Below are 25136 nucleotides of genomic sequence, written 5' to 3'. Positions count from 1 at the left end.
TTATTTTTTTCTTTTGCTCTTTTTTTTTTTTTTTTTTTTTTTTGTATGATGCTGTTCTCCTTGAGCACGTCATCAGAGGTCTCCCTCCGCTCTCCTGGCCTATAGAGGAACAATAGATACACATGGGCTACGTCCAAACCCACATACTATACCCTACTAAAGAGGGTATCACCGGTAAGATATTCTGACATACTAATTAATACAATAGTAGGTGGTTTGGGACGTAGCCATGGAGACTTTCCTATAAATTATATCCTTCTGTACGCACTGACGTCATCTACCTGTCTAGCCTTTACTCAGTGCGACCATGATTTCCTCACAATGCACCTGCTCGGCTAATGCCAGAACTGTTTTTAATCTCCAACACTCTGTGCTTCAGAGAGTAAGTGCATCTCCACTAAGCAAGTTTTTACGTAATGTCATGGGTAAACAAAAAAAGTGCAAATATAATGAAAATAGACAACAATGTGAAGCAGCAAAATGCAGTCACTGTACTCCCTATTACTTTACCCAAGCCATTTTCATTTTTCATCCCCAGTAATACAATGATATAGGCTATACAAAATGTAAATCTTTATTTGACTCAAATATTTTCCTCTAAAATAGGTTAGGGAATAAACAGCATACTGCATTGCATTGCAGTTTGATGAAGTATGATAAAGAATACAGTGTGTGGTCATGACAGCGGTCCATCTGTACAGTAAAGCTGGTATACAGTCCGGCTAAGAGCTGGCCCAATATTTCTGGAAAAAAGAAAGAAAATGGCATCCATGAAGGGTCATTATATTTTCACAACTGCGAAACCTACATACTTCATACATTAAGGCACAAAGGTAAAACCCCACACAGAATAAATATATTGTAAGGTGAAAACAGTATCTGTAGGTATCCTTTAGTTTAATACTGTTTAGGACATTAATAACAGGAAACCAATCACAACATATTCTGTAAAAATGTAAAACCAGCAAAAGTATGTAGAAAGTATTTATGGTCTATGGAATGCAGTGAGATATGGAGTTGGTGGCAATCAGGTCTTATCCCTTGAGTGTAGGCCTATTTACATATTGACTTGTTACTGTGTAAACTAGACGTACAGCAGGCAGCTATCACCAGCCTCTGTTCCTCAGTTTAACAAAACCCCTGTCTTGTGACCCAGTGTGTGTGTGTGTGTGTGTGTGTGTGTGTGTGTGTGTGTGTGTGTGTGTGTGTGTGTGTGTGTGTGTGTGAGAGACAATATATATATACAGTCAGGCCCATAAATATTTGGACATTTAAAAAGTTATTATTTTAGCTGTCTACTACAATATAAGGGAGCTGAAATTAAATAATGAATATGACCTCACGGTGCAGACTTTCAGCTTTAATTTGAGGGTATGTACATCTAATTTGTATATGTATATTCATACATATACAAATTACATATTATACATACAGTAACTAATTATATAATTATATACTGTATGTATTATATGTAATTCGTAATTGGACAAAAGTAATCGGACAATTGGCTGCTCAGCTGTTCCAGGTGTATTATTTCATCATTATTTCTCTTATAAGTAAGCAAATAAATGGTTTAGTGTTGACTTAAAGTGTGGCATTTGCATTTGGAATTTCTTCCTATTAACTCTCAATATGAAGTAAAAAGAGCTGTTTCTGCCAGTGAAGCAAGCCATCATTAGGTTGAAAAATAATTTATTAAAAAAAAAAAAAAAAAAAAAAAACATCAGAGGGATAGCAAAAACATTAGGTGTGGCAAAATAAATTATTTGGGACATTCTTAAAAACAAAGAACACACTGGTGAGCTCAGGAACACCAATGGGCCTGGAAGACCATGGAAAACAACTGTGGTAGGTGACAGAAGAATTCTTTCCTGGTGAAAAAACCCATTCACAACAGTTGGCCAAATCAAGAACACCCTCTAGGAGGTAAGCATATCTGTGTCAAAGTCAACAATCAAGAGAAGCCTTCACCAGGGTAAATACAGAGGTCCAGTACAGAGACCAGAATATGTAAACCACTGGTAAGCCTCAAGAACATAGAAAAATTTGAGTTTGCCAAAATATCTTAAAGAAAAAGCCAAATATCAATTTGTACCAGAATGATGGGAAGAAAAGAATACGGAGAAGGGAAGCAACCACTCTGATGTTTCTGATCCGAAACATACCACCTCATCTTATGGTGTGGGTGTGTATGTATGTATGGCTGCTAATGAAACTGGCTCCCTTGTACTTATTGACAAAAGCAGTACAATGAATTCCGAAGTGTACAGGGCTGTATTATATTATTTCCATAAGAGGTTAAATAATAGCTAACAGACAGATTTATTTCAGCTTTTATTTACTATATCAGATATTCGGTATGTCAAAAGTTTACATACACTTTGTTAGTATCTGGTGGCATTGCCTAACTTGAATTTAATTGCTTAAACCTTTGCTTATCTTGAACCAAACGTTTGGGGCAGGCTTCCATAAGCCAATAATTTGCCAGATTTTTTGCTTATTCCTCCTGACAGAACTGGTGTAACTCAGCCAGGTTTGTGGGCCTCCTTGCTTGGACATGCTTATTCAGTTCAGTCCACAAATTTTCTATGGGATTCAGGTTAGGGCTTTGTGATGTCCACTCCAAAATTTTCACTTTGTTGCCTTTAAGCCATTTGGTTACAACATCCTTTCAGGCCATGGTGATGTAGGATTTTAAGGGTGATATAGGATTTTCTTAATGATACCTCCAAATCCTTCAATGGTTCCTTTGTTGATTCAGTTTCATCCTTTCATACCAAAGTTTGTTCATCCTCGGGAGTTAATTTGTGCCTCTTCCTGAATGATGCAGTGGTCCCAAGATTTTTATATTTGAATACAGGTACACTCCTATTAACTCCTAATTATGACAATTGGCCAATCAGAAGCTTCTAAAAGTCATTACATCAATTTCTAGAATCTAAAGACAGATAAGTCTTTGCATGTAAACTTTTGACCCACTGGAATTCTAATATAGTGATTTAAAGCTGAAATAAATGTGTCTCTAATTGACTGTTTTACCTCTTATGTGAACAAAGTAGATTGACATGGCCAAAGAAATGTATGGGAACATGAAATGTGTGGAATTGTGGAAAAACTGAGACTGAAAATCTTTAGCCTCAGTGTATATACAAACTTTTGGCCTCAACTGTATGAGGCTGCACAAATGTAAAATCCCTTCATCATCCATAAACATGGAAAAAACCAAAGAAATGTCATCACAAAGTGACTGATGCTCGTGAACTCGGGGTAGTCTTCTCAACTACAAGTTTCTCCGAGTTCAGGGAATGATGTAAAATCAACAGGGTTGCACACAGCATCAGAAGTAAACAAAGTAGCACTTCTTACCTTTAAATGGGTTATGCAGTATATACAAGTATTTGCTTGTTAAATCAATAACACTGACTATACAGATTGCTGTCTGAGGATTAAAATATACATCGCTCATCACAGTTATCTAGCTAGCTCGTTGCTAATAAAAGACAAACATGGAGGCATCTATGTTTTTCCCCTCACTTTGTACCTCAAATACATGGAGGTTGAAAATGACGTCGTCGATTGCAGCATTAAGTACAATTACGACCACAACAAGAAGTTTCATGTGTCTGACTGAGCAATTTTTCCCCCTCCGCAGTGAGGAAGATAATGAAAGAGGGAAAAAGAGCCCATAGATCACAGTTTAGAATTACTTTGTTATATGATTTGTGTAACGCTCAAGTTTCAAAGTCAACTATTAATTGCCACTATAAACAAGCATCGGAAGCATTACAAGAAAGAAGCTCTTCCTAAGATCATCTCACAAAATGCAGAACCTGAACTTCACCAACCATCATTAGAACTATAACTGGCATTGTGTTTTGTGTTCAGATGAGAACAGAATAAAAATCTTTGGTCACACACACCATCATCAAAGACATGACACTGCAAAGGGGAATGAATACAAGGAAATGCACCTCATACTGTATAGTATGGAGATGGATCATTGATATTTGTTGTTGATGGTTCTATTTCACCCCTCCTAACCACCAAAAGCCATTCTTTAAAGCTGGCAATAAGACACTTATTATCTACTATCATCAAATTTTGATATGGCCACAAATATGACACTGAGCTATCCATACTGTTATGGAATGTGAAAGGCAATGAGTGGTAAGAGACTTTACAGACAACAGATATATAGTGAAATGAAGAATGAGGAAGAAATGCAAAAGACAAACCTTTTAAGTTTGCCATATTTGATGGATGAGAGGAGCTTTTCTTTCTCTGCCTCAGTGAAACACTGGTTGTATGCATTCAATAAACTGAGAAAGGGAAACAATACTGTTATATCATACTGACAATAAAAAAATTAAGCTGTGAGAAAGTGAACAGTGAAATGCTTTTATTTGTTTATACTTCTCATACCTGCATACTGTACTGTAGTGCTCCAATATGGCAGCTGCTTTGTCACCAGAGATTCCACTGATCTGCATCAGCTGTCGGGCAAAAACCTCTCTAACTGTCTGACACTGGAAGAATGTACAAGGAAAATTCAGCAAAGATTGGGTCAGTGTGATTGAAGAGGGTATAACAGATTGTCTTACTTCCCTAAAATATGAGTTCTCCAAGTCACGTTTTAACAGAATCACATGCTACCTTGTTTTTCAAAGCTCCATAGTTGAACTCTGTGAAAGAGATAAGCGAGCAGCGGGGGTTTTCCCTTTCCCTGCCTCCATTCTCCACGTCACACTCTCCATCTCCTTCCAATTCTCTAGATCGGTAGTACAATGTCCGATTCTGGAAGAGAAACTATGTAGTCAAGATAAAATTACACCTGACAATAAAGCAATATGGCACTCCAACTCAGACTCACCTGATAAAGTTTCTGCAGATATCTGGTCATGACTGTGAGGTAGGCAGCTGATTCCTTAACATCCTGAACTCTCTTCACAAAGAAGTTATCTACCACCTGGAACATACCACCCTGATGTGAGGTATTTAAAAGTATACAAAACATGACAGCATGACATGCTGAACCTTACTCATAATCATTATACTCTGTTCTCTCTCTATAATCAGCCACTTACATTTTCCCACTCCTGTTTGTTCCTCTCTAAATTCACCCACTGGCTTACTGGATTAATCACCTAGTGTATACCCACCCTCTCTATAATATATGATACACTCACCATCCACTTTAAAAGGAACACTTGTACACTTGCACATTTATGCAGGTATCCAATCAGCCATTCATGTGGTGGCAGCACAATGCATAAAATAATGCAGTTACAGGTCATGAGCTTCAGTTAATGTTCACATCAAACATCAGAATGAGAAAAAGTGTGATCACTGTGACTTTAACTGTGGCATGGTTGTTGGTGCCAGATGGGCTGGTTTGAACAAACTGAACAGTTGAAGACTGGAAAAAGACCAGGTGATTTTTTTTCTAATCTTCAACTGTCCAGTTTTGGTGAGCCTGTGCCCACCACAGAGATCATAGAGATCACAGAGATGACACTTTTTCTTCATTCTGACATTAACTGAAGCTCTTGACCTGTATCTGCATGATTTTTTGCATTTCGCTGCTGCCACATGATTAGCTGAGTGGATAACTGCATGAAACTACAGGTGTTCCTAATAAAGTGGACAGCGAGTGTATATAATAGTATTATCATTAACTAATTTTGTTGCGTTTAGCATGTCATATGAAAAGACTATAAAGAACTGTGTTCATTAAATCAATAACTACAAACATTTAAAATGTTCAGGAATTTTTTGGATAATATCTCTATGTTCCAATTCCATGTTTGTGTTTATATTTGAAATCCATTTTATATCTTACTTTTATGTCATCCATACTTGCCATTACCAGAGAATCTTGACTTGTGCATGTGGCACATACCTGTGTATTAACTATAGCTTGTTGCAAAGTGCTCTCTGGTAGACTGAGGTGTGCTGCTGCTGAACCACACTGCTCCACCAGGTAGATGGGCTTATGCAGACCACACCTCTTCAGACGGAACTGAGGGAAAGAAATAAAACCAAATTAACTAAAAATCTGGTTGCTGCTGTGTAAACTAGTCTGTGTGATGCGTTAGCATGTCATACCTTCTGTTCTCTGAAACGCCCATCCATTATACTTCCACACAGATCATCTATCCGCTTCCTCTCAATGATGTAATCAAGGACCAGCTCTTTTGCCACAGGTGGACGCAACTGACCTTAATTTAAAACCAGCCATGAATAAACTTCTTTATAAAAGCTATGCTGATGCCATACACATGACTGCATGGACAATATATCAATACTATAATGAGAAATTAAACAAATCATAAAAATATTACACAGCGAGTAAATAAGAATTTACGCTTTCTACGTGTTTATAAATCCAGATAAAAAAAAATAATAATTTCATTAACCCAGGATATTTGTAGTATAATAAACCATAAAGGCACATTTATTATACATTTAATTACTGTATTTTGCATTAACTATTGTGTTTTGTTTTATTATAGTGCTTTATCACAATAAGGTGTATAAAGATTACTCTTAAGGTTATAATATTAGCACAGCAAGTAGCTTTTAGTAAACTTAGGGACTGAAGTAGAGTATGAACTGACCACCACAAAAATAACACCACCTGCTGAAACAATGTATTTGCTTCAGTTATGAGAAAAGTAATTGTAGAACCTAAAGTTTTTAACAGTTTCGGAGTAAAACTGCTTTACCAGGTGATAAAACCTCCTTCAGTGACTCCACTTCCCTCTTGTAGCTCTTGTCAAGCTGACCTGACTGCATTTCTCCCGTTTTGTACATCAATCTTCAGTAAGTGTTAGAGAATATCAGAGAAAATGGCTAAGGTGTCTGTCACTACAGCTCAAAGGATCTATGGTAGTTAAGGAAACAAAAAGGAAACATCCCTCAGGTTTTTATATCTTTATACCTAGTACTTAATAATTTTAATCCTGAAGCTATAACCTACACAATAAACAAGGGACAGGAATAAAAAAAAAAAGTGTTGATATGTGTGTTTAAAATCGAGTGAGTACCAGGGTGAGACATCTAATCAAGAGTGAGAGATTACCAGGCACAGGTGCTACTTTCTCACGAGCAACCCATAGGAAGTCTCCCACATTTAGTTTCCTGATGTCAAAGGTCACACCGTTTCTCTGTAGCTCCTTGACCAATTCTTGTTTGCGTGCCGTGTTTCCTCTGCCGAGTCAATACCACCTCATAAGCAATGAAATTAAACACATTCAAAACAGTGATCGAGAACTGAACATCATGCACTTACCCAGTGGTCTCAATAAAGTCAACACACAACACAATGTCATAGGATCCAGGGAGAAGATATGCGGCTCTCCCTGTCTCTGAGCTGTGACACTTTTCTGAGAGATCAGAGTCAGGTGCAGCACTCCCTGCATGTGTTACTGAGACTGCTGTTCTAGACCCATCTCTTGGGATGCTGAAAGTGAAAAAATAGGAAGTTCTAAAGCTAATTTCAACTTTAAAACACTTGATACTCATGCAAGAACTTTCACACTGATTTTGCTGTGCAGTGAGTGCCACATGAATACACTCTAAACCCTTTAACCTTGCAGCATCTTAATTCACTTATTTCTTCAGTTGATTATTTCATTCTCACCAGCTGTCTTCACCTTCATGTTCTTCTTTGTCTTCATCCTGAGTCAGGTCTACGGTAACTGGTCCATCCTCTGAGTCCTCAGCCTCACTCTTCTCCTCCTCCTCTTCTTGTCCATCATCTCCCCCTCTCTCTCCAGACTCCAGTCTTTCTGCCAGAGCCAGACCAAGCTCTGTCAAGGAGTACCTAACAAATGAAGGTGAGAAAAGGAGAGGACAGTAGCACAATAAAGAAAAGCAGCCATAATGAGCTGATCATACTAAATGAAAAAAGTCATTCACTGTGCATTGACACAGTAACCTAAAATTCACACTGGATACAACATGTCAAATACACACTGCTTCCAACTCATTTTTTATCAGGAAAATTGATGCAAGTATGACAGTTTACCTGGCAGGGTTGTGTGTCTTCAGAAGCAGGTTTTTCTGAATGAGGGTGCTTACTGAAGACCACGCAGTGTATTTACTACCTAGATCAGGCTACACACAACATATATAGTTAAAATGGGCTGCACTAAAGAACTACAGTAGACATGAGGCATTTCTATAAAATTACATTAAGCTTTACATATTTTTTTAAGTTGGGCTTACTACAGTGAAGGATTTGTCACAGAGGGACTGCGCCTCAGTCTGCAGTTCATTTTTAAACATGAAACCTTTACTGCTAGGTATCTGAAATACAAAGCAGACAACAGCATTTTATTTGAGTTAAAAAAAAAAAAAAAAAAATCACATATCTATTTACTTTTACTCAATGCTAATTCAGTGAATTCACAGTTATATTCGTTGCTTGTGACATCCATATAAAGCTGAACAATGTCCACAAAGGTGTGTTATACCTGTGAATGTCTGTACAATGTAAGAAGAACAGCATAGGCTCCTGATCTCTTCTGGGGCACATACTCCCTCTTCTTCTTTCCTCCCTTCTTCTGTCCTGCATCACCCTCAGCCTTGCTCTGCAAAAAAAATATCCAGAATGTTTATGAGACTATGACACACATGTTAAGAAACACAAGGATAGAGATATGGTGTGTATTTATGTGAAAGTTACCATATTTCTTCCACCCTTTGTAGCAGGAAAGTTAGGAAAGTGTGATGATGGTTTGGTGGAAGGCAGGTTGTTGCTGCAGGGTTCAGCACTACGTGGGAGGCAGTGGACAGGAGCATTGGCACCTATGAAGAAGAAGAAGAAGGAAGGAAAAAAAAAAAAAAAAAAAAAAAAAAGAGGAAAGGATGATCAAATTTTATTCTCTGCTTATGTTGCATACCTTACTTGGTCATCCAGTTTTCTCCTGTAGACCATCAGGAACTTCATGAAATCCTCTCAGGAGGATTTAACCATTTTTGTTCAAAGAGGTACATCAGGTGCTTGCTCAATTTCTCATAATATGAAGATTTGACTATTGTGTCTTGCTCCTAGCTAGGCTTTGTGCATGTGCCACGCAGTCCAGGCTGGTGGAGGTGGTGTAATGGTGTGGGGAATGTTTTCTTGGCACACTTTGGGCCTGTTAAAACAAATCAATCATCGCTTGAATGCCACAGCCTATCTGAGTATTGTTGCTGACCATGTGCATCTGTTCATTACCCATCTTCTAATGGCTACTTTCAGCATGATAATGCACCATGTCACAAAGCAAACGTCATCTCAAACTGGTTTCATGAACATGACAATGTGTTCAGTGTTCTTTAGTGGCCTTCCCAGTCACTGGATCTGAATCCAGTAGAACACCTTTGGGATGTGGTAGAACAGGAGATTCACAGAATGAAAGTGCACCTGAAAAATCTGCAGGAATTGCGTGATGATCATGTCAACATGGACCAGAATCTCAAAAGAATGTTTCCAACATCTTGTGGAATCCATGCCAAGAAGAATTGACCTACCCAGTATTAGTATAGTGTTACTAATGAAGTGCTCAGTGAGTGCATATATTAGCTACTTACTTATGTGTTTATTTATGTATCAGCATTGACTCCTGTTTTTGAATGTCTTAGCTTGTTGGTATCTTTAGACCTGGGTCCATCTGCACTACCATAAGGCTATATACTGTATATAAGTTTATAAGTCTCGCTTTTGGATATTAAAGTCTGAAATGTTGCAAATGTAAAATTCAATGTAGTGTTTGAGAAGCATTAGAAAACTACCCTGCGTTCGTTTGATGCCTTTTGGAAAAACAAAAGCGACCCTGTTCACTAATCAAATCATATCACATTAGTGAAACAGCTTCTGGATGGTGTTGACTTCATTCTTACCGTTTTCTCGGTAATGTCTCTCAAGCCTCTCGTCCAGGATCTTACAGATTCCGTCCCCAAAGTTCTGCAGGATTTTGGCCTCTTTACCGTTTTTCAGTGGCAGCGGATACTTTTTTAAAGAATTTATAGCCTTGAAGAGAACACAACAGGACGCACTGTGTCACCAACAGCGACAGTGACTTTATTAATGAAACACTTAAAACAGGCCACATTGCAGTTTACCTTCTGATAGACGTACTGGGTCTTGAGGCCTTTCTCTTTGGCGTGATCGCGCATCTCAGTGAGCCACTGCAGGAAGAGCGGGTTGGGGCAGGCGGGCACAGGCCGCTTCCGACCCAGACGCACTGCTTCCGATGGCATGTGGACACACAGCGAGTTCAGCACGTAACCGGTTAAAACCATGCAACAGAAAACTCCGGCTCGTTCAAATTTATGCAACACCGTACCGTTAAATGTGCCAGTAACGTTATAAACAAGCTAATTAAGCTAGTAAATAACAGACCAAGTGTTTATAGATTAAGCAAGTTACCTAACATCAGTCTGCTTGTAACTACGGTTATGTTTTGTTTTGTTTTGTTTTGTCTAACAGCTGAAGTTAGCCGGTGATCCCCGCGGCTTTTCTACCAAAATATTAGCCAGAGGTAGCTAACAATGTAAGCGTAACAGTACATTATTTCTCAACGTTTGTTCGGTTTAGTTCGTGTTTTTGTAAAGTCGAATAATAACATCGGCGTGACTATATGAAACTCAGCATGTCTTTTTATCACGACATACACATGTAATATATCTACAGCTGCCCAGTACAGTGGTTATGTGTGTCATGAGCTCCGCGCCAGTGTTTTCGAAAACAATGTACGCAGCAGGGTTGCCAGATCTGCACGACAAAATCATCCCAAAAGCGAAACCTTGAACTCTGTCCTTCCCAAGTTTGAAGCCTAACATCATGACTGTCACTGTCAAATATATTAGAATATTAAATGCAACGTCATATACTACGTCTTAAACATAGCTTTATTAAAAAGTATTATTTTCGTAACTGACGTTTTAAATGATCTCGTATAGTACACATTTCATACTGTAACATACAAAGGTAATCTGAGAATGGGTCAAGAATGGGATTGCTGCATATTTTGGATTTATAACCAATCTAAAGCAGCCAAGCTTTGGCAGCTGAACAAAAAATATTGTATAATTTCCGCGTTAAAACCGCGGACCTGGCAGGTGACGTTTACCGTAGTGACGTTTTTGTTTCGCGACGCAGTCCTGTGTGCAGTACGTAAATAAACGTAAACACTGGTTTTTGAATTAAAGAGCCTGTATTGTTTGTACAATCTTTCATGTAAATAAAAAGTAAAAATAGCAGTAATCTTTCAACAATTAGGAAATGTGACGTATTGTGCATATTAGTATTATTAGTTTAGTAGCCTATATAGTATATAAGTATAACCAATACTAATACTAATACGTTAATATAGGCTCTTTTAATTTTTTTTTTTTCACTTATTATTTCTTTAATATTGACCCTTCTTGTCTTATATTGTGTTGAATTATTGTGCATAGTTATTTGTCAGATTACCCTGTGATACTGCTTTTTGTTTTTGATCATATATTTCTTTGTGTTTACCTTAATTATTTAAAAAAAGAAAAAAAAAGTGCAGTAGTCACTGCGCCACCCAGAATAACACCGTCTGTAAAAATGAGATTAAGGGGTGGAGTGCAGGGAAGCGTCTTCACAATAAAGGAAGATTTAGTACTTCTTATTTTATGAATACTAATCTACAACAGATTACATGATCTACATTCGGTATTAGAATTAACCAGAAAAGGAACTATTTTGAGTGGGATAATAGTTAAGCAACATAACGGGCCCAACGACAGCGCTCCTGAACCGTTAACACCTAGAAACCGTGTAATAAGGCTGCTGGTGAATTCCAGCAACAAGACCAAACACGGACCTGGAATCTGCTGTATGCTCACACAGCGTCCGCCCACACACACACACACACACACACACACACACCGCTCTCACACTTCTTTCCCTGTTCTAAACTAATTTCACCCCAGGCATACACTTACTTCACTTGTTGTTCAGTATTTGTACCATAAAATAAAAAGTTTATTGTTTATTTTATACAGAAAGCACATTCACGTTAAAAAGTTATGTGGTAAAGTTCCATACAGTATTTCAGTTCCTCTAGTTAAACTATTAGGCCTGAAGACAAATCAGCATTATTACTGTTAGGATGTCAGACAGTAACTGCAGTGAGCACAGATCTCATCTTTTACCCTTGAGGATAGCCTATAATGAATATGAAAATGTGAATCTATGTTCATATTATGTACAAAGATTTATATGTTATTATAAATGTATAAAATCTGGAAAAAGTGATAAACTCCACCAAAAGAATATTACACACCACCTTGATAAATACACATTTCTTCACACATCTGACAGTATATATTACAAACATCAATAATTACTGACCGAACACCATTCCCTCTTCAGAAATTCCTTGCAACAAAATAGGACATTATATATATAACAATTTCTAATATAACAATATTTAGAAAAAAAAAAGTTCTTTATTGTTTCTCCCCTGAGCAAAAATGGAGTACTATTTACATAGTCTTTTCTTTTTAAAGTTTTTCAGAATCAACTAGTGCATAATCATTATTTAGCTGTTTAGTGATTTCAAAGCGAAGAACCAGCCCTCATCTGTAGTGAATGTGTAAACTCAAACTTAATCTACGATCACTGCTTGAAACTCATTCATCAGTTCATCTAGTCTGTCAAAGTCTTTCACTTTGCTTATTGTACCATTTCATTTTACTTCACTGTATCGTTAGGGTTCCAGTTTTACTTTCTCACTTGTCTTATTTTAAATAAAATCGCATATGATCCAGTTGACATAATGTGAGAGATGTGTATATTATGACAATATTATTTTATGTCTCAATCAACCTCAGCTCTTTCTACCTTCCTCCTGATCCTGTTGTGTCATCACTGTTCAGAGATAAAGGAGAGCCAGGCAGGGAGTTTTCCTCCCGTCCAACCACACCTGCTGCCCCTGAATGTCTACGTGCCCCCTTGGCCCGCAAGAAGGCACTGTTTGGGTGTTGATTGTGGATGTGGCGCAACAATGAATCCTGAGTAGAAGCAGTGTGGCCACATTCCTCGCAAACATAGAGCTTGGTGCGCCGTTCCTTGTAGGCATACTGCTGCGTCACACCATGGATCTTCTTCATGTGGGATTCCAGAGAGCAGCGCTGGGTAAAGGCTTTCTCACACAAATTACATTTATATGGACGAACACCTGGGACATGACAGAAGAGAGGTATACATGTTTAAGAGTCTGTGTGTAGTGTGTTGTCACAGAGTTTTGGCCTAAAGCCTTGCAGTAGGAGCTGAGGCAATCTGAAACTGTAACAGTATATTTATATACAATATTACACGCCCAGGTAAATAAATCTGATCCCTGTTTTGTCAACCTCTTTTGTCTGACAGTAAAAAAGTAATTTGACCAACAAAATATTTTATGCTCACAAACCTGTATGTGTGCGCACATGCCTCTTGAGATCGAAGGTGTCATTAAAACCCTTGCCACAGAAACTGCACAAATGCCGTTTCTGTTCACTGTGACACTTTAGGTGTCTGTTGAGCATGCGCTGGTACTGAAACACTTTCTGGCACACCTGACATGCATAGGTTGCCCCTGCTGTAGGTGCAGAAGATGTCCCACTGCTGGTTGTGGGAGATGGGTTTGCCACAGTGACAGGAGGATCAGCATTTGTGCTCAGAATGTTACGTGGAGCTTCAACAGGGAGCTCACCTGTTGTCACCTGTAAATATAAAACATAAAGGAAAATATATTGAAAAGGGTGGGACATAGTCACAATTTATTCAGCACTATTTGTTCCTTGTCTTTCAAAGTTTATCAGTTAAATAATAAATCAGCTCACACATAAATGACTGGTATGATGCCACATACCAGAGTTAATTCTCAATTCATAATAGTTGGGTAACTAACACTGAAACCATGCAAGCCAAACCAGTTTTTAGCCAGATACTAAAATAGAAACTTAATGAATGGCACATTTCTGAGAGAGCCTCACCTTGATCTTGGAGCGGACATATGTGCTGCTCTGTGTACTTCGGATGCACTCTGTTTCAGGACTGGGCTGCTGTCCCAGAGCGGTGCAGGAGGGCAGTTCAGCTGTAGAAACCACAGTGTAGGGCTCTAGCATGTATTTCTGTGTACATCTGTTGTGTTCTTTATGAGTGGACAGGCACAGGGCCACTTCAGCTGTACTTGCCTCTGTCTCCTCCCACAGAGCTGGAGGGGACACAGAGACTGGAGGGGAAATCACAGAGAAAATGGGAAATATGAGTGTTAATGGCAGTAATATTACACTATACCGCCAAAAGTATGTGGACACCTGACTATCACCCCCATATGTGGGCCTTCCCTAAACTGTTGCAACAAAGTTGGAACCACACATTTGTATAGAATGTCTTTGTATATAGCAGAATTACAAGTTCCCTTCACTGGAACAAAGGGGCCCAAACCAGTTCCAGCATGACGATGCCCCTGTGCACAATGTGAGCTCTATGAAAACATAATTTGCCAAGGCTGGAGTGGAAGAACTTGAGCAGCCTGTACAGAGCCCTGACCACTAAACACCTCCGGGATAAATTGGAACACCAACTGTGCACCAGACATTCTTGTTCCACATCAGTGTCCAGCCTCACTAATGCTCTTGTTGCTGAATGGGCAAATCCACACTCCAAAATCTAGTGGAACACCTTCCCAGAAGAGTGATGGTTATTGAAACAGCAAAGGGGGACTAAATCTGGAATGGGATGTTCAGAAAGCACATATGGGTGTGATAGTCAGGTGTCGACAAACTTTTGACCATATGGTTAACCTGTAGTCTGAATTAACGTGTTAAGAACTACAATACATCTTCGATAATTTCTAAAATCCTGTCAACAAAACAAACTTCTCTTACATAGTTCCAAACCATTCAAATATGCTTTAGGTTTTAACAAAGAATCTGAAGATTATTTGAAACCGGATGTAATGTGTGGCTTTCAAAAAACTGGGGACAGTTGTGCCTTTAGGGAAGGTGTGCGTGTGTGTATGTGTGTGTATGTGGTTGGGTGGGAGGCAGGTGTGTGTGCAACTGTATTGTCCTGTACTGAAGTCAGCCACTCCTGTTACAGCATTACCAGTCTGACTGGCCAAGCTAGAGACACAGGCTTATCATTTTGCGTTATACAAACATACATCCAACACAATGCATGGGCTACAAACAGAATCCCATTAATGTATCATGTTCTGTTATATCCTAATGTTCATTCTATTTAAAAACCACTATTAGTGGCACTGTAAAAAAAAAAATCTTGTTTCAGCCAGCTGACATTACACTACCCCTTTCTTACATTAAGCAGAGAAGTGTGCACTGACTCTCAAAGCTTAAATAAATAAATAAATAAATAAATACATAAATAAAAAGCAAATGTATGCCCTACGCTTTGGCTAACTGTATAAGGAGGATGCAACAGTGCAATATAGCTCAATGAAGATCTTTGCTGGATTTAAAAATGTATTTCCTCTAAAAAAAAAAAAAAAAAAAAAAAAAAAAGAAAACAGCTTTTTGTCTGTTGCATTTTTCTAGTTAAGGAATCTACGCTGAATTAAAAATGTAATTGACAAATGCAATAATGAGAGTGAATCAAAAACTCCTGAGAAAACAAGGCAGCATTTCATTACGATTGAAGCACTGATTTTTTTCCCCTTCACGGTATCAAGGTGGATTTATCTCTCTTCAGCTGTATGCCAACCCCTCCCATCTCATACAGTACATGTGTGTGTTTGTAGTTAACGTCGAACAACACAAGCAGTGAATATGGAAGTGTCGTTTAATGGGCTATTATTAATGTACAATTTATGGGCTATCTGAGATACAGTATGAAATGAACTTTATTAGCTAAAACAGACCATTTTATTAAAGCTTCATTTGCTAAATTAGGTGGCACAGACTGCATTATTAATTTTTCTTAAGGATTCAATTCACTTTCGATAATATTCTACTTTCTTTTTCGTTAAAAAGCAGTAGACCCGCATTTAAGGAAACGAATTGAAACCGATACGACTAAACAACAAAGAAAAAAAAGGAGCATAATGACTCTGCACAACTCCTGCCCCGGTTTATTGTCCTGCACTACGCGCCAATCCAAACCCACTCTTCATGTCTTATCTCGCAGCGGTGACACGCTCTGTGACGTCACACCCCACGGGTTCACTCTCTCCTCGTGTAAAACGAGAGGCAAATCTGTGCAGTCGGACAGAAACATTAAAAATTAAATTGAATTCAAAGCCCAGTTTCTCCTGATTGTGCGTGCCATGTCGGTGAATAAAACAATAAGCTAGGGCGGCTATCAGTAGAGATAGGTGGGAAAGGTGGAGAGTAGGCCAGGCCCACTGGAGGAGAGTTTACTCTGGGCCATGTTTGCTAAAGGTGTAGCGAGAAACAGCAGCGGCACTGCGGCCAGTCCGTTATTTCCTTCACTGTTCATTAACTCAGCTGTGCAGCACAAAGCCCCTGGCAGGATAAACATGCCAGATCATTTTCTACCGAACGAATAAACGGCAGCTTCCTTAGAAACACTGTCTTTCCAAATTCAATTTTCTAACAGAAAGAATGAATTATATTATAAATAAATATATGATCAACAAAAACTCTTGCACTACATGAGACAATTTTTTTGCACACCACATTCCTCCAAAAGCTGCTAAAAATATTTTTACATATAACCTCACCATGTCTACTAGATTCTATTCTATATTTCTATTTTATTTCATTATATTCTGTTTTATTATATTCTGCTTTATTATGTATCACTGTTGCACTGTGGGACGAGGCACTAAGGAAAAACATTTCACTACATTAATACATCACATGTACGTAATATTTATGTGACAAATAAAGAACCTTGAACTTGAACCGTATTAGCCTTAGAGAAATGAAGATGAATTTACTTCAATCCTCAGTTCTCAGCACTGGTTTCTGACACATTTTCAGCAGCCTAAATTCATTTCTCCATAAGCCTTGGTTTTGCGTTAAACTTGAAATGAAACTACAAAATGGTCTGTTATGGCAATTAGGCCTATCACAAGAACGAGTTTAACAGCATTAACTACATACCACATCATGCTGTTAGTGCTACAGTAAATCAGTTCAAACTTCTCCTCAACATGAACTCCAAATGTTTTGAGGAAATAATGTTGAATAAATAAAAAATAAGGTACACATTATTTAAAAAAAAACAATACTTTAAATGATTAATTCACAAGATGATAAGACATATATATATATATATATATATATATATATATATATATATATATATATATATAATTTTTTTTTTCTTTCATTTTTAAGGAGAGAGTAAAATGAACCTATCAGAGACACATCCCTATAAACCCTGCTCGGAAATGAGCTTCTAACTGCGAGGGTAAATCCATCAAGTGTTGGTAAATTATTAGCCTAATAGTTTATTGTGGTGTAGGGAATAAGCCTGGGGAAGGGGCTCACAGAGAGAGGATTGGATTTCGGCTATTCCGTTAGGTGAATCAGCAGGTCATCTGATACTCCAAACCTCTGCCTGCTTTTCGAAAACGTTGTCAAGATCACACATGACTCTGTTTGTTATGGCCTTCGAAACGTTTGCGTGGGTAAAACGCCGTTCCCTTAAATCTACTCCACCCTACTACTGTCTTATCTCCTAAATTAAAGTGGATTTAAAAGCTTTTCCAAATGTTATACAGGCAGACTGCAGTGTGCGCAACGCGATGTGTTGCAATGAATTACGTCGAGCCTATAAGGAAGGCAGCTGGGGCTGAAGGTCAGCTAAACGGCTCCTTGGTTCTCTTTAGCACACACACACACACACACACACACAATTCCAAAACAGCAAAAAAGTGTTCAATTCCATGTCCACAAAGTCACTGGTGTGGTTTAATTGAGTACAAACTGGATGAATTAAATGTTTTGTACTAAAATCAGTGTTATGTGATGAATCACCTAAGAACAGAACCTGCTTGAGTTTAAAAAAAACAAAAGCCTATACAGACTATAATTTGAAGTAACTAATAGCTTTGTAAATACTTGTTTAAAAAAAAACATTACAATTTCGTAGTAATGCCTAAAGGATTGAACATGACAAATTGTGTAGTTCCAGTTTACCGTTATCCGGCCTGTGTGTTTCAGGCTCTGTTAGGTTAGATGGTGTGCAGTGTAAGGAGTGTGTCCCCCTCACCTGGTATGTAAATGTCTCCTCGCTCATGGTCAGGTAGATCACTCCAGCTCCTCTTGCCGGGTGAAACACTGGGCTTTTTCACCAGGAATGCTCGTGGCATGCTGAGTTCTCCAGGTGGCTCTCCGCTATCTCTCTCTCTCTCTCTCTCTCTCTCTCTCTACAACACCCTATTGTATTAACTACAGCGCTGTAGTCTTTATACACTACTCACCTACAAGCTACTGAAATTACCCACACAGGTGATACAGCTAATAAATGATCTGCTTGTAGGACGAGGTCCGGTGAGTAGCCGATTTTAATGGAGACTCTGACGGTTTTGTTTCGTTCTCCTCCCTTCTCACTGCCTCTACAAACTTTTGTACCTATAGGCTACAGGTTCCTGTGGCGTCTCCCACCATTTGTCCACTTTTGCGCGCCCTGCCTTCTCTTCCGTAACTTCCACGCTCAGAGCTGGTTCCTTTAACCAAATGTGCGTATGCTGGCCGTCCGAGCGCCGGTTTGATAGCTCTACCAGCGCACAACGATGGAGGAAATATTTCGATCCGCTCACTTGAGTCACAGCACAACGAATTTCAAAGGTTGATTGAAGCGCAGGTACACATTCAGGAGGAAACAGGTGGCAGCGCGCATGCGCCTGGAAATAACGGTGACAACAAACCCGACCCAACCTCTAAGCTCTACCTGTTCAACCGGTTTCTTCCCCCACCACACACACACACACACACACACTACACTACCAGTCACCATTCCGCTTCAAGGCGGGAGCGACTAAATGCAGTAGGCCTAGAAGTAGGACTAAAGCGATGGAGAGTGAAAGCTAAACTTGTGGGCTTTTAAATTTGATCATTTTTAAACGTAGGTCTACGAACACAGTGTTCACCACGAAAACTTTATCATGATGACAATGAACAGTCAGATCATCATCATCATCATAATCATCCTCCAAAATGCTCATATTTACACTATCTCAGTGGTTGTCTAGTTGAAAAAAATATGTATAGTATAAAATATGTATATAAACATATGTATGTTAATATAGTAGGCCTATATAAATGACATTGGCAATTACTAATTCAGTCTCTGGGAAGGAAGCAGTGTATAATTATCTAGCTAAGATTACAGATGGTTTCACCATGCATATCCAATTCATCATTAGGCTAATTCCCCTCCTTACTCCTCTGATTGCCCCCCCCAAAAAAACTATCTGCATTAAAATCACCCCGAAACCTCCACTTTCTCCCATTCACACCTTTTCTGGAACCATTACCAATAGTTAGTCAAGACTGTCTAACATGTTCTATGCATTTTCTATATGAATATGAGTCATTATCAATGATAAATGCATATATAGGAATTATAATGTGGGTCAGAGCATATTTAGAAATTAAAATATAGTGAATGAGTATGTAAGTAAGGATTGAAATGAGAAAAAAAGAGAGTTGGAGATGAACGAGGAAAGAAGGAGTGTGTAGGTGTGTAGAATGAGTGGTATGTTGCCCGGGCTGTCCGAGCGGTTGAGGCAGAACATTTACCCCATTTTCTTCCTCCTCATCCCCTTCCCCTTGTTCCCTCTATTATAACACATGACATCTGTTAGTTCTTCTTGGGTTGCTGATAACTCTGTCTTAACTGTTTTGCAGGAAGCACAAATTAAAATAAAACATCTCAGCATCTACTTTGTTTATTTTAGCTTAGCCCATTCATTTTTTAGGTATGTAAAGGCTTCACCTGTAAGTCAGTGACTTACTGAGTGGCAGAATTTGCGCATGTGTGAAACTTTTGTTTTGGTGTGGATGTATACTTTTGAACTGATTGTTGCATTGTAACCATATTACTGGATATTAGTGGCATAAGAAGGGAATATTGAAGAAGAAGAAAACACATATGGTGTTTAAACAGCTATAAAGTTAGATTGTGCTGTGACAAAAATATTGTAGGAGAGAAGAAGTAGTGAAGTTAAAAAAGGTGCAGTGTTCTGTACAGATTTGGTGATTTGCTTGAGCCTGAACAGCGTCCTCCAGCCCTTGGTGGAAGAAAACAAATGATGTACAGTTCAGTGTCATTTACTTCTCGTGCATCCGTTATGTCCAGACAGAAGACAACTTAAACCCAAGGCCCCCGGAAGCCTGCTCTCTATTACACAGGAATTAATTGCATCCTTAAATATTGAGATTTATCCACCAAGATTCACCTTGGTTGCAAACACACACATATGCAAGCACATAGGCTACTTAAAAGTACACATCTTTGAACTCTACATTCTGCTTTTCTTTAATGCTTTTTCTTTTTACATTCTATAACATTCTGTGGAACATTGAGCGGACACCAGTGGTTTAGAACAAAGCTATATCTGACAGAATAATAAATATCAGCCTGATCACGCATAACCTGATTGGTGACCTGTTGCCCCTTTTCTTTCTAACATTATCTTCCATCCCTAAGGCCGGCTTTACTCCATTTTTCTTTCAGCAGAGAAAAAGAACCAAAGACTTTTCATCACATTACAGATTCATGCCACACAAGGTGGTGCCATTCTACATCACTTTTCCAGTGTCTCTTATTGAGATGTAAATCTGACACCTGCCATGGCTGAAGTATCATTCTAGTTTTCGATGATTGCCCACATTCTTAACTGCATTAGTAGGCAAAGGAATGCAGTGTGTCTGCATCTGCCACTGTTCATACATATCTCATACACATTTAAGCACTGTACAGAGATGCGTGGTTCATTCCTGCTTGGTGTCACACCTTTCCTGCATTATCTAAAGGAATCTCGACTAACCATCTAATTATGGTTGTTGTTAAAATTCATGTTGATTCTGAGAAGTTGTGGCAGTGCCAATGCAATGAGACATTCAGCTGAGAGATGTTACCATTTCATTGGATAGCTTCAATCTAATATTAACCATTTGTAATGAGTTGGCTCGTGGACATTTTTATGAATTGGCAAAACTGTGTTTATTGTGCAGCACATCAGTGGCTCTGATCTTCCTTTTAGTCCAATGCATTAAAACTATTTTTACTATATACTATATATATATATATATATATATATATATATATATATATATATATATACACACTGATCAGCCATAACATTATGACCACCTGGCTAATATTGTGTTGGTCCCCCTTTTGCTGCCAAAACAGCCCTGAAGGTGTGCTGTGGTATCTGGCACAACGACGTTGTGCAGCAGATCAGCAGATCCTTTAAGTCCTGTAAGTTGCGAGGTGGGGCCTCCATGGATCGGACTTGATGGCCACACCCACAGATGTTCGTTTGGATTGAGATCTGGGGAATTTGGAGGCCAAGTCAATACCTTGAACTCAATGTCATGTTCCCTGAACCATTCCTGAACAATTTTTACAGTGTGGCAGGGTGCATTATCCTGCCGAAAGAGGTCACTTCCATTAGGGAATACTGTTGCCATGAAGGGGTGAACCTGGTCTGCAACAATGTTTAGGTAGGTGGTACGTGTCAAAATAGCATCCACATGAATGCCAGGACCCAAAGTTTCCCAGCAGAACATTGCCCAGAGCATCACACTGCCTCCACCAGCTTGCATTCTTCCCATAGTGCATGCTGGTGCCATCTCTCCCCCAGGTAAACAATGCACACGCACCCGGCCTTCCACATGATGTAAAAGAAAATGTGATCTATCGGACCAGGCCACCTTCTTCCATTGCTCTGTGGTCCAGTTCTGATGCTCACCTGTCCATTGTAGGCACTTGTGGCAGTAGACAGAGGTCAGCATGGGCACTCTGACAGGTCTTTGGCTACACAGCCCCATACGCAGCAAGCTGCGATGCACTGTGTGTTCTGACACCTTTCTATCATAGCCAGCTTTAACTTTTCAGCAATTTGTGCTACAATAGCTCTTCTGTGGGATCAGACCAGATGGACTAGCCTTCACTCCCCACACGCATCAGTGAGCCTTGGGCGCACATGACCCTTTCGCTAGTTCACCGGTTGTCCTTCCTTGGATCACTTTGGTAGGTACTAACCACTGCATACCGGGAACACACCACAAGACCTGCCGTTTTGGAGATGCCAGTCATTTGGAGATGACCCAGTCATCTAGCCATCACAATTTGGCCGTTGTCAAAGTCTCTCTAATCCTTACGCTTGCCCATTTTTCCTGTTTCCAACACATCAACTTGGAGAACTGACCGGTCACTTGCTGCCTAATGTATCTCAACCCTTAACAGGTGCTATTGTAATGAGATAATCAATATTATTCACTTCACCTGTCAGTGGTCATAATGTTATTTCCTGATCGGTGTACATACATACATACATACACACACACACCGATCAGACATTACATTAAAACCACTTGCCTAATATGGTGTAGGTCCCCCTTGTGCTGCAAATTCTTCTTCTCTTCCCCCGGCAAGTGACGCACACGCAGCTGGCTGTCCACGTGATGTAAAAGAAATCGTGATTCATCAGACCAGGCCACCTTCTTCCACTGCTCCATGGTCCAGTTCTGATGCTCATGTGCCTATTGAAGGCACTTCTGGCAGTGGACAGGGGTCAGTATGGGCACTCTGACCGGTCTGCTGCTATGCAGCCCCATATGCAGCAAACTGCAATGCACTTGTGTGTTCTGACACCTTACTATCATAGGTGGCATTAACCTTTTAAGCAATTTGTGCTGCAGTAGCTCTTCTGTGGGATCGAACCAGATGGGCTAGCCTTCGCTCCTCATGTGTATCAGTGAGCCTTGGGTGCCCATGACCCTGTCACCAGTTGTCCTTCCTTGGGCCACTTTGTTAGGTACTAACCACTGCATACCGGGAACACACCACAAGACCTGCCATTTTGGAGATGCACTGACCCAGTCGTCTAGCCATCACAGTTTGGCTCTTGTCAAAATCGCTCAGATCCTTACACTTGCCCATTTTTCCCGCTTCCAATACATCAACTTCAAGAAGTGAATGTTCACTTGGTGCCTAATATATCCCACCCCTTGACAGGTGTCATTGTAATGAGATAATCAACATTATTCACTTCACCTGTCAATCAGGTCCATAAGAATTTGGACAGTGACACAAATTTCATAAATTTGGCCACTCCTAAAGTTTCTGCTATCTGTCTGATAGGTCTGTTTTGTGTTTTTTTTTTTTCAGACTAATGATGGCTTCCCATGGTGGATTAGGGGTTAGCACGTTTGCCTCGCACCTCTAGAGTAGTGGGGTTTGATTCCCGCCTCCACCCTGTGTGTGTGTGGAGTTTGCATGTTCTCCTTGTGCTTCAGGGGTTTCCTCCCCCAGTCTAAAGAGGCTGACTGGCATCTCTGAATTGTCCGTAGTGAGTAACTGGGTGTATGAGTGTGTGTGCGATGGTGCCCTGAGATGGGTTGGCACCTCCCACCGTGTGTCCCAAGTCCCCTGGGATAGGGTCCAGGCCCCCCGCGACCCTGTGTAGAATAAGCAGTACAGAAAACGGATGGATGATGGCCTCCTTCACTTGCATCGATACCTCTTCTTGAGAGCTCCCATGAACAGCTACCAAACAGCTACCTATCAACTCCAGACTTTTTATCTCCTTAATTTGTCACGAAATAAATAGGAAACACCTGGCCATGAAACTGCTTATCAGTTAAGTGTCCAATTACTTTTGAGCTTGTGGAAATGGAGGGACTATGTAAAAATGGCTGTAATTCCTAAACAGTTAATGCAATATGAACAATGAATTAAAGCTGAAAGTCTACACTTCAATCACATCATCTTGATTGCTTCATTTTAAACCCATTGTGGTGGTGTACAGAGCAAAATTATGAAAATTGTATGTGTATATATATATATATATATATATATATATATATATATATATATATATAATGTGTGTGTGTGTATTGGTTTCATTTACCATATGTAGCCTATCATCGTGTTTACTGTCTGTTTTATTGAACTTTTATTTAAGATTGTAGATTGTTTTCCATTACATGCATACAGTAGGCAGGCAGGTGCACACAGACCGACTGTAGGATATTATTTTGTACGTTTCTATTAACATGCTAATCATGGTTTCGAATAAATCATTGACAGTAATGAATGGCTCTTAACTTCTTTTTTTTAAGTGAGTTAATTGGGAAAGTGGGACGGGGGCTCCTATGTTTTTTGTTTTTTTTTGACAACTATATTACATTTATTTTACTATAAATAACAAAGCGTAAAAGCACTGGCGTCCCTTTCAGGGTGTATTCCCGCCTCACGCCCAGTACTCCTGGGTTAGACTGCAGATCCACAGAGACCCTGAGGGGTTATGCTTACTGACAGTGACAGGGAGAGGGAGAGTGAGCAAACAGTAAAAAACTGAATCAAATAAATATCTGGTGTGGCCACCCTTTGCTGCTTTACTGCCCTTATGCGCAATGTCATATAGGCTAACTTAATTAAGGAAATCAGTTGGCAGGTTATTTCAAGCTTCTTGGAGAACTTTTCACAGTTCTTATGCAGACTTTGGCTCTCACTTCAGTCCTTCTCTACAGGTAATTTCACAGCCTCAGTGATACTTTTAGCTGAAAAATGGTCTATGATTTGAACCTTTTCTTTAACAGCTTACAGAGATTTGTGTGTAAATGGAATTCCTCGAACAACGAACCTTTGGCCATCTAAAATCTGGTCTTTTCTGCAGACACACACATGTAGAAGGCATAAAATAAACATTTAAGATAAAATGGACTTTAGTACATTAGGCCTATATTATGCCTATATATACTATAGAATTTTGCAGTAAGGTAAAAAAAAAACAAAAAAAAAAACAGTACCAATACATTAACCCTTTATATTATAGCTAGCATTGCTAGTCAGTTATGCTTAAAATATGACTTTACTCGACTCATATCAAATTCGTCCGTGGATCGAAACCAGGAATTTATGCGCGCGAGGCCAACAGGAACAGGATACAGAAGAGTGT

The 25136-nt window shown here is 39.3% G+C and overlaps 2 protein-coding genes across 2 annotated transcripts; both read right to left on the bottom strand.

The window, feature by feature from the left end:
- mus81 (MUS81 structure-specific endonuclease subunit) lies at positions 1 to 10721 on the bottom strand. Its single transcript, XM_034303998.2, has 16 exons — positions 10111 to 10721; positions 9889 to 10018; positions 8690 to 8811; positions 8478 to 8594; positions 8230 to 8310; positions 8030 to 8118; positions 7643 to 7825; positions 7292 to 7462; positions 7082 to 7209; positions 6106 to 6218; positions 5900 to 6019; positions 4871 to 4966; positions 4654 to 4794; positions 4423 to 4526; positions 4236 to 4319; positions 1 to 743 (listed from the first exon to the last, which is right to left on the bottom strand). The coding sequence occupies exons 1-16, from the start codon at positions 10288 to 10290 to the stop codon at positions 677 to 679; spliced, it is 1926 nt and encodes a 641-aa protein (XP_034159889.2). The 5' UTR covers positions 10291 to 10721; the 3' UTR covers positions 1 to 676.
- Positions 10722 to 11982: 1261 nt separating this feature from the next.
- ovol1a (ovo-like zinc finger 1a) lies at positions 11983 to 18849 on the bottom strand. Its single transcript, XM_026936115.3, has 4 exons — positions 18212 to 18849; positions 14002 to 14240; positions 13437 to 13728; positions 11983 to 13202 (listed from the first exon to the last, which is right to left on the bottom strand). Exons 1-4 carry the CDS (start codon positions 18309 to 18311, stop codon positions 12862 to 12864), a joined length of 972 nt encoding a protein of 323 aa, XP_026791916.1. The 5' UTR covers positions 18312 to 18849; the 3' UTR covers positions 11983 to 12861.
- Between the last annotated feature and the right edge of the window lie 6287 nt (positions 18850 to 25136).

This window comes from Pangasianodon hypophthalmus, chromosome 4 (assembly GCF_027358585.1).
Source record: "Pangasianodon hypophthalmus isolate fPanHyp1 chromosome 4, fPanHyp1.pri, whole genome shotgun sequence".
Lineage (NCBI taxonomy): Eukaryota > Metazoa > Chordata > Actinopteri > Siluriformes > Pangasiidae > Pangasianodon > Pangasianodon hypophthalmus.
Note: the sequence above shows the minus strand (reverse complement) of the source record. Positions and strands in the feature narration are given on the sequence as shown.

Bases quoted from the DNA above. Each gene is read 5' to 3' on its own strand.
- mus81 (XM_034303998.2), bottom strand. From the start codon at position 10,290: ATGGTTTTAACCGGTTACGTGCTGAACTCGCTGTGTGTCCACATGCCA. The intron at 8,119-8,229 runs GTAAGCCCAACT...TGTTGTGTGTAG, and splicing joins GTGACAAATCCTTCACTGTA to CCTGATCTAGGTAGTAAATA. The intron at 6,020-6,105 runs GTATGACATGCT...TCTTTCCCTCAG, and splicing joins GGCGTTTCAGAGAACAGAAG to TTCCGTCTGAAGAGGTGTGG.
- ovol1a (XM_026936115.3), bottom strand. From the start codon at position 18,311: ATGCCACGAGCATTCCTGGTGAAAAAGCCCAGTGTTTCACCCGGCAAG. The intron at 14,241-18,211 runs GTGAGGGGGACA...TTTCCCCTCCAG, and splicing joins AGGAGACATTTACATACCAG to TCTCTGTGTCCCCTCCAGCT. The intron at 13,203-13,436 runs GTTTGTGAGCAT...GTCATGTCCCAG, and splicing joins GCATGTGCGCACACATACAG to GTGTTCGTCCATATAAATGT.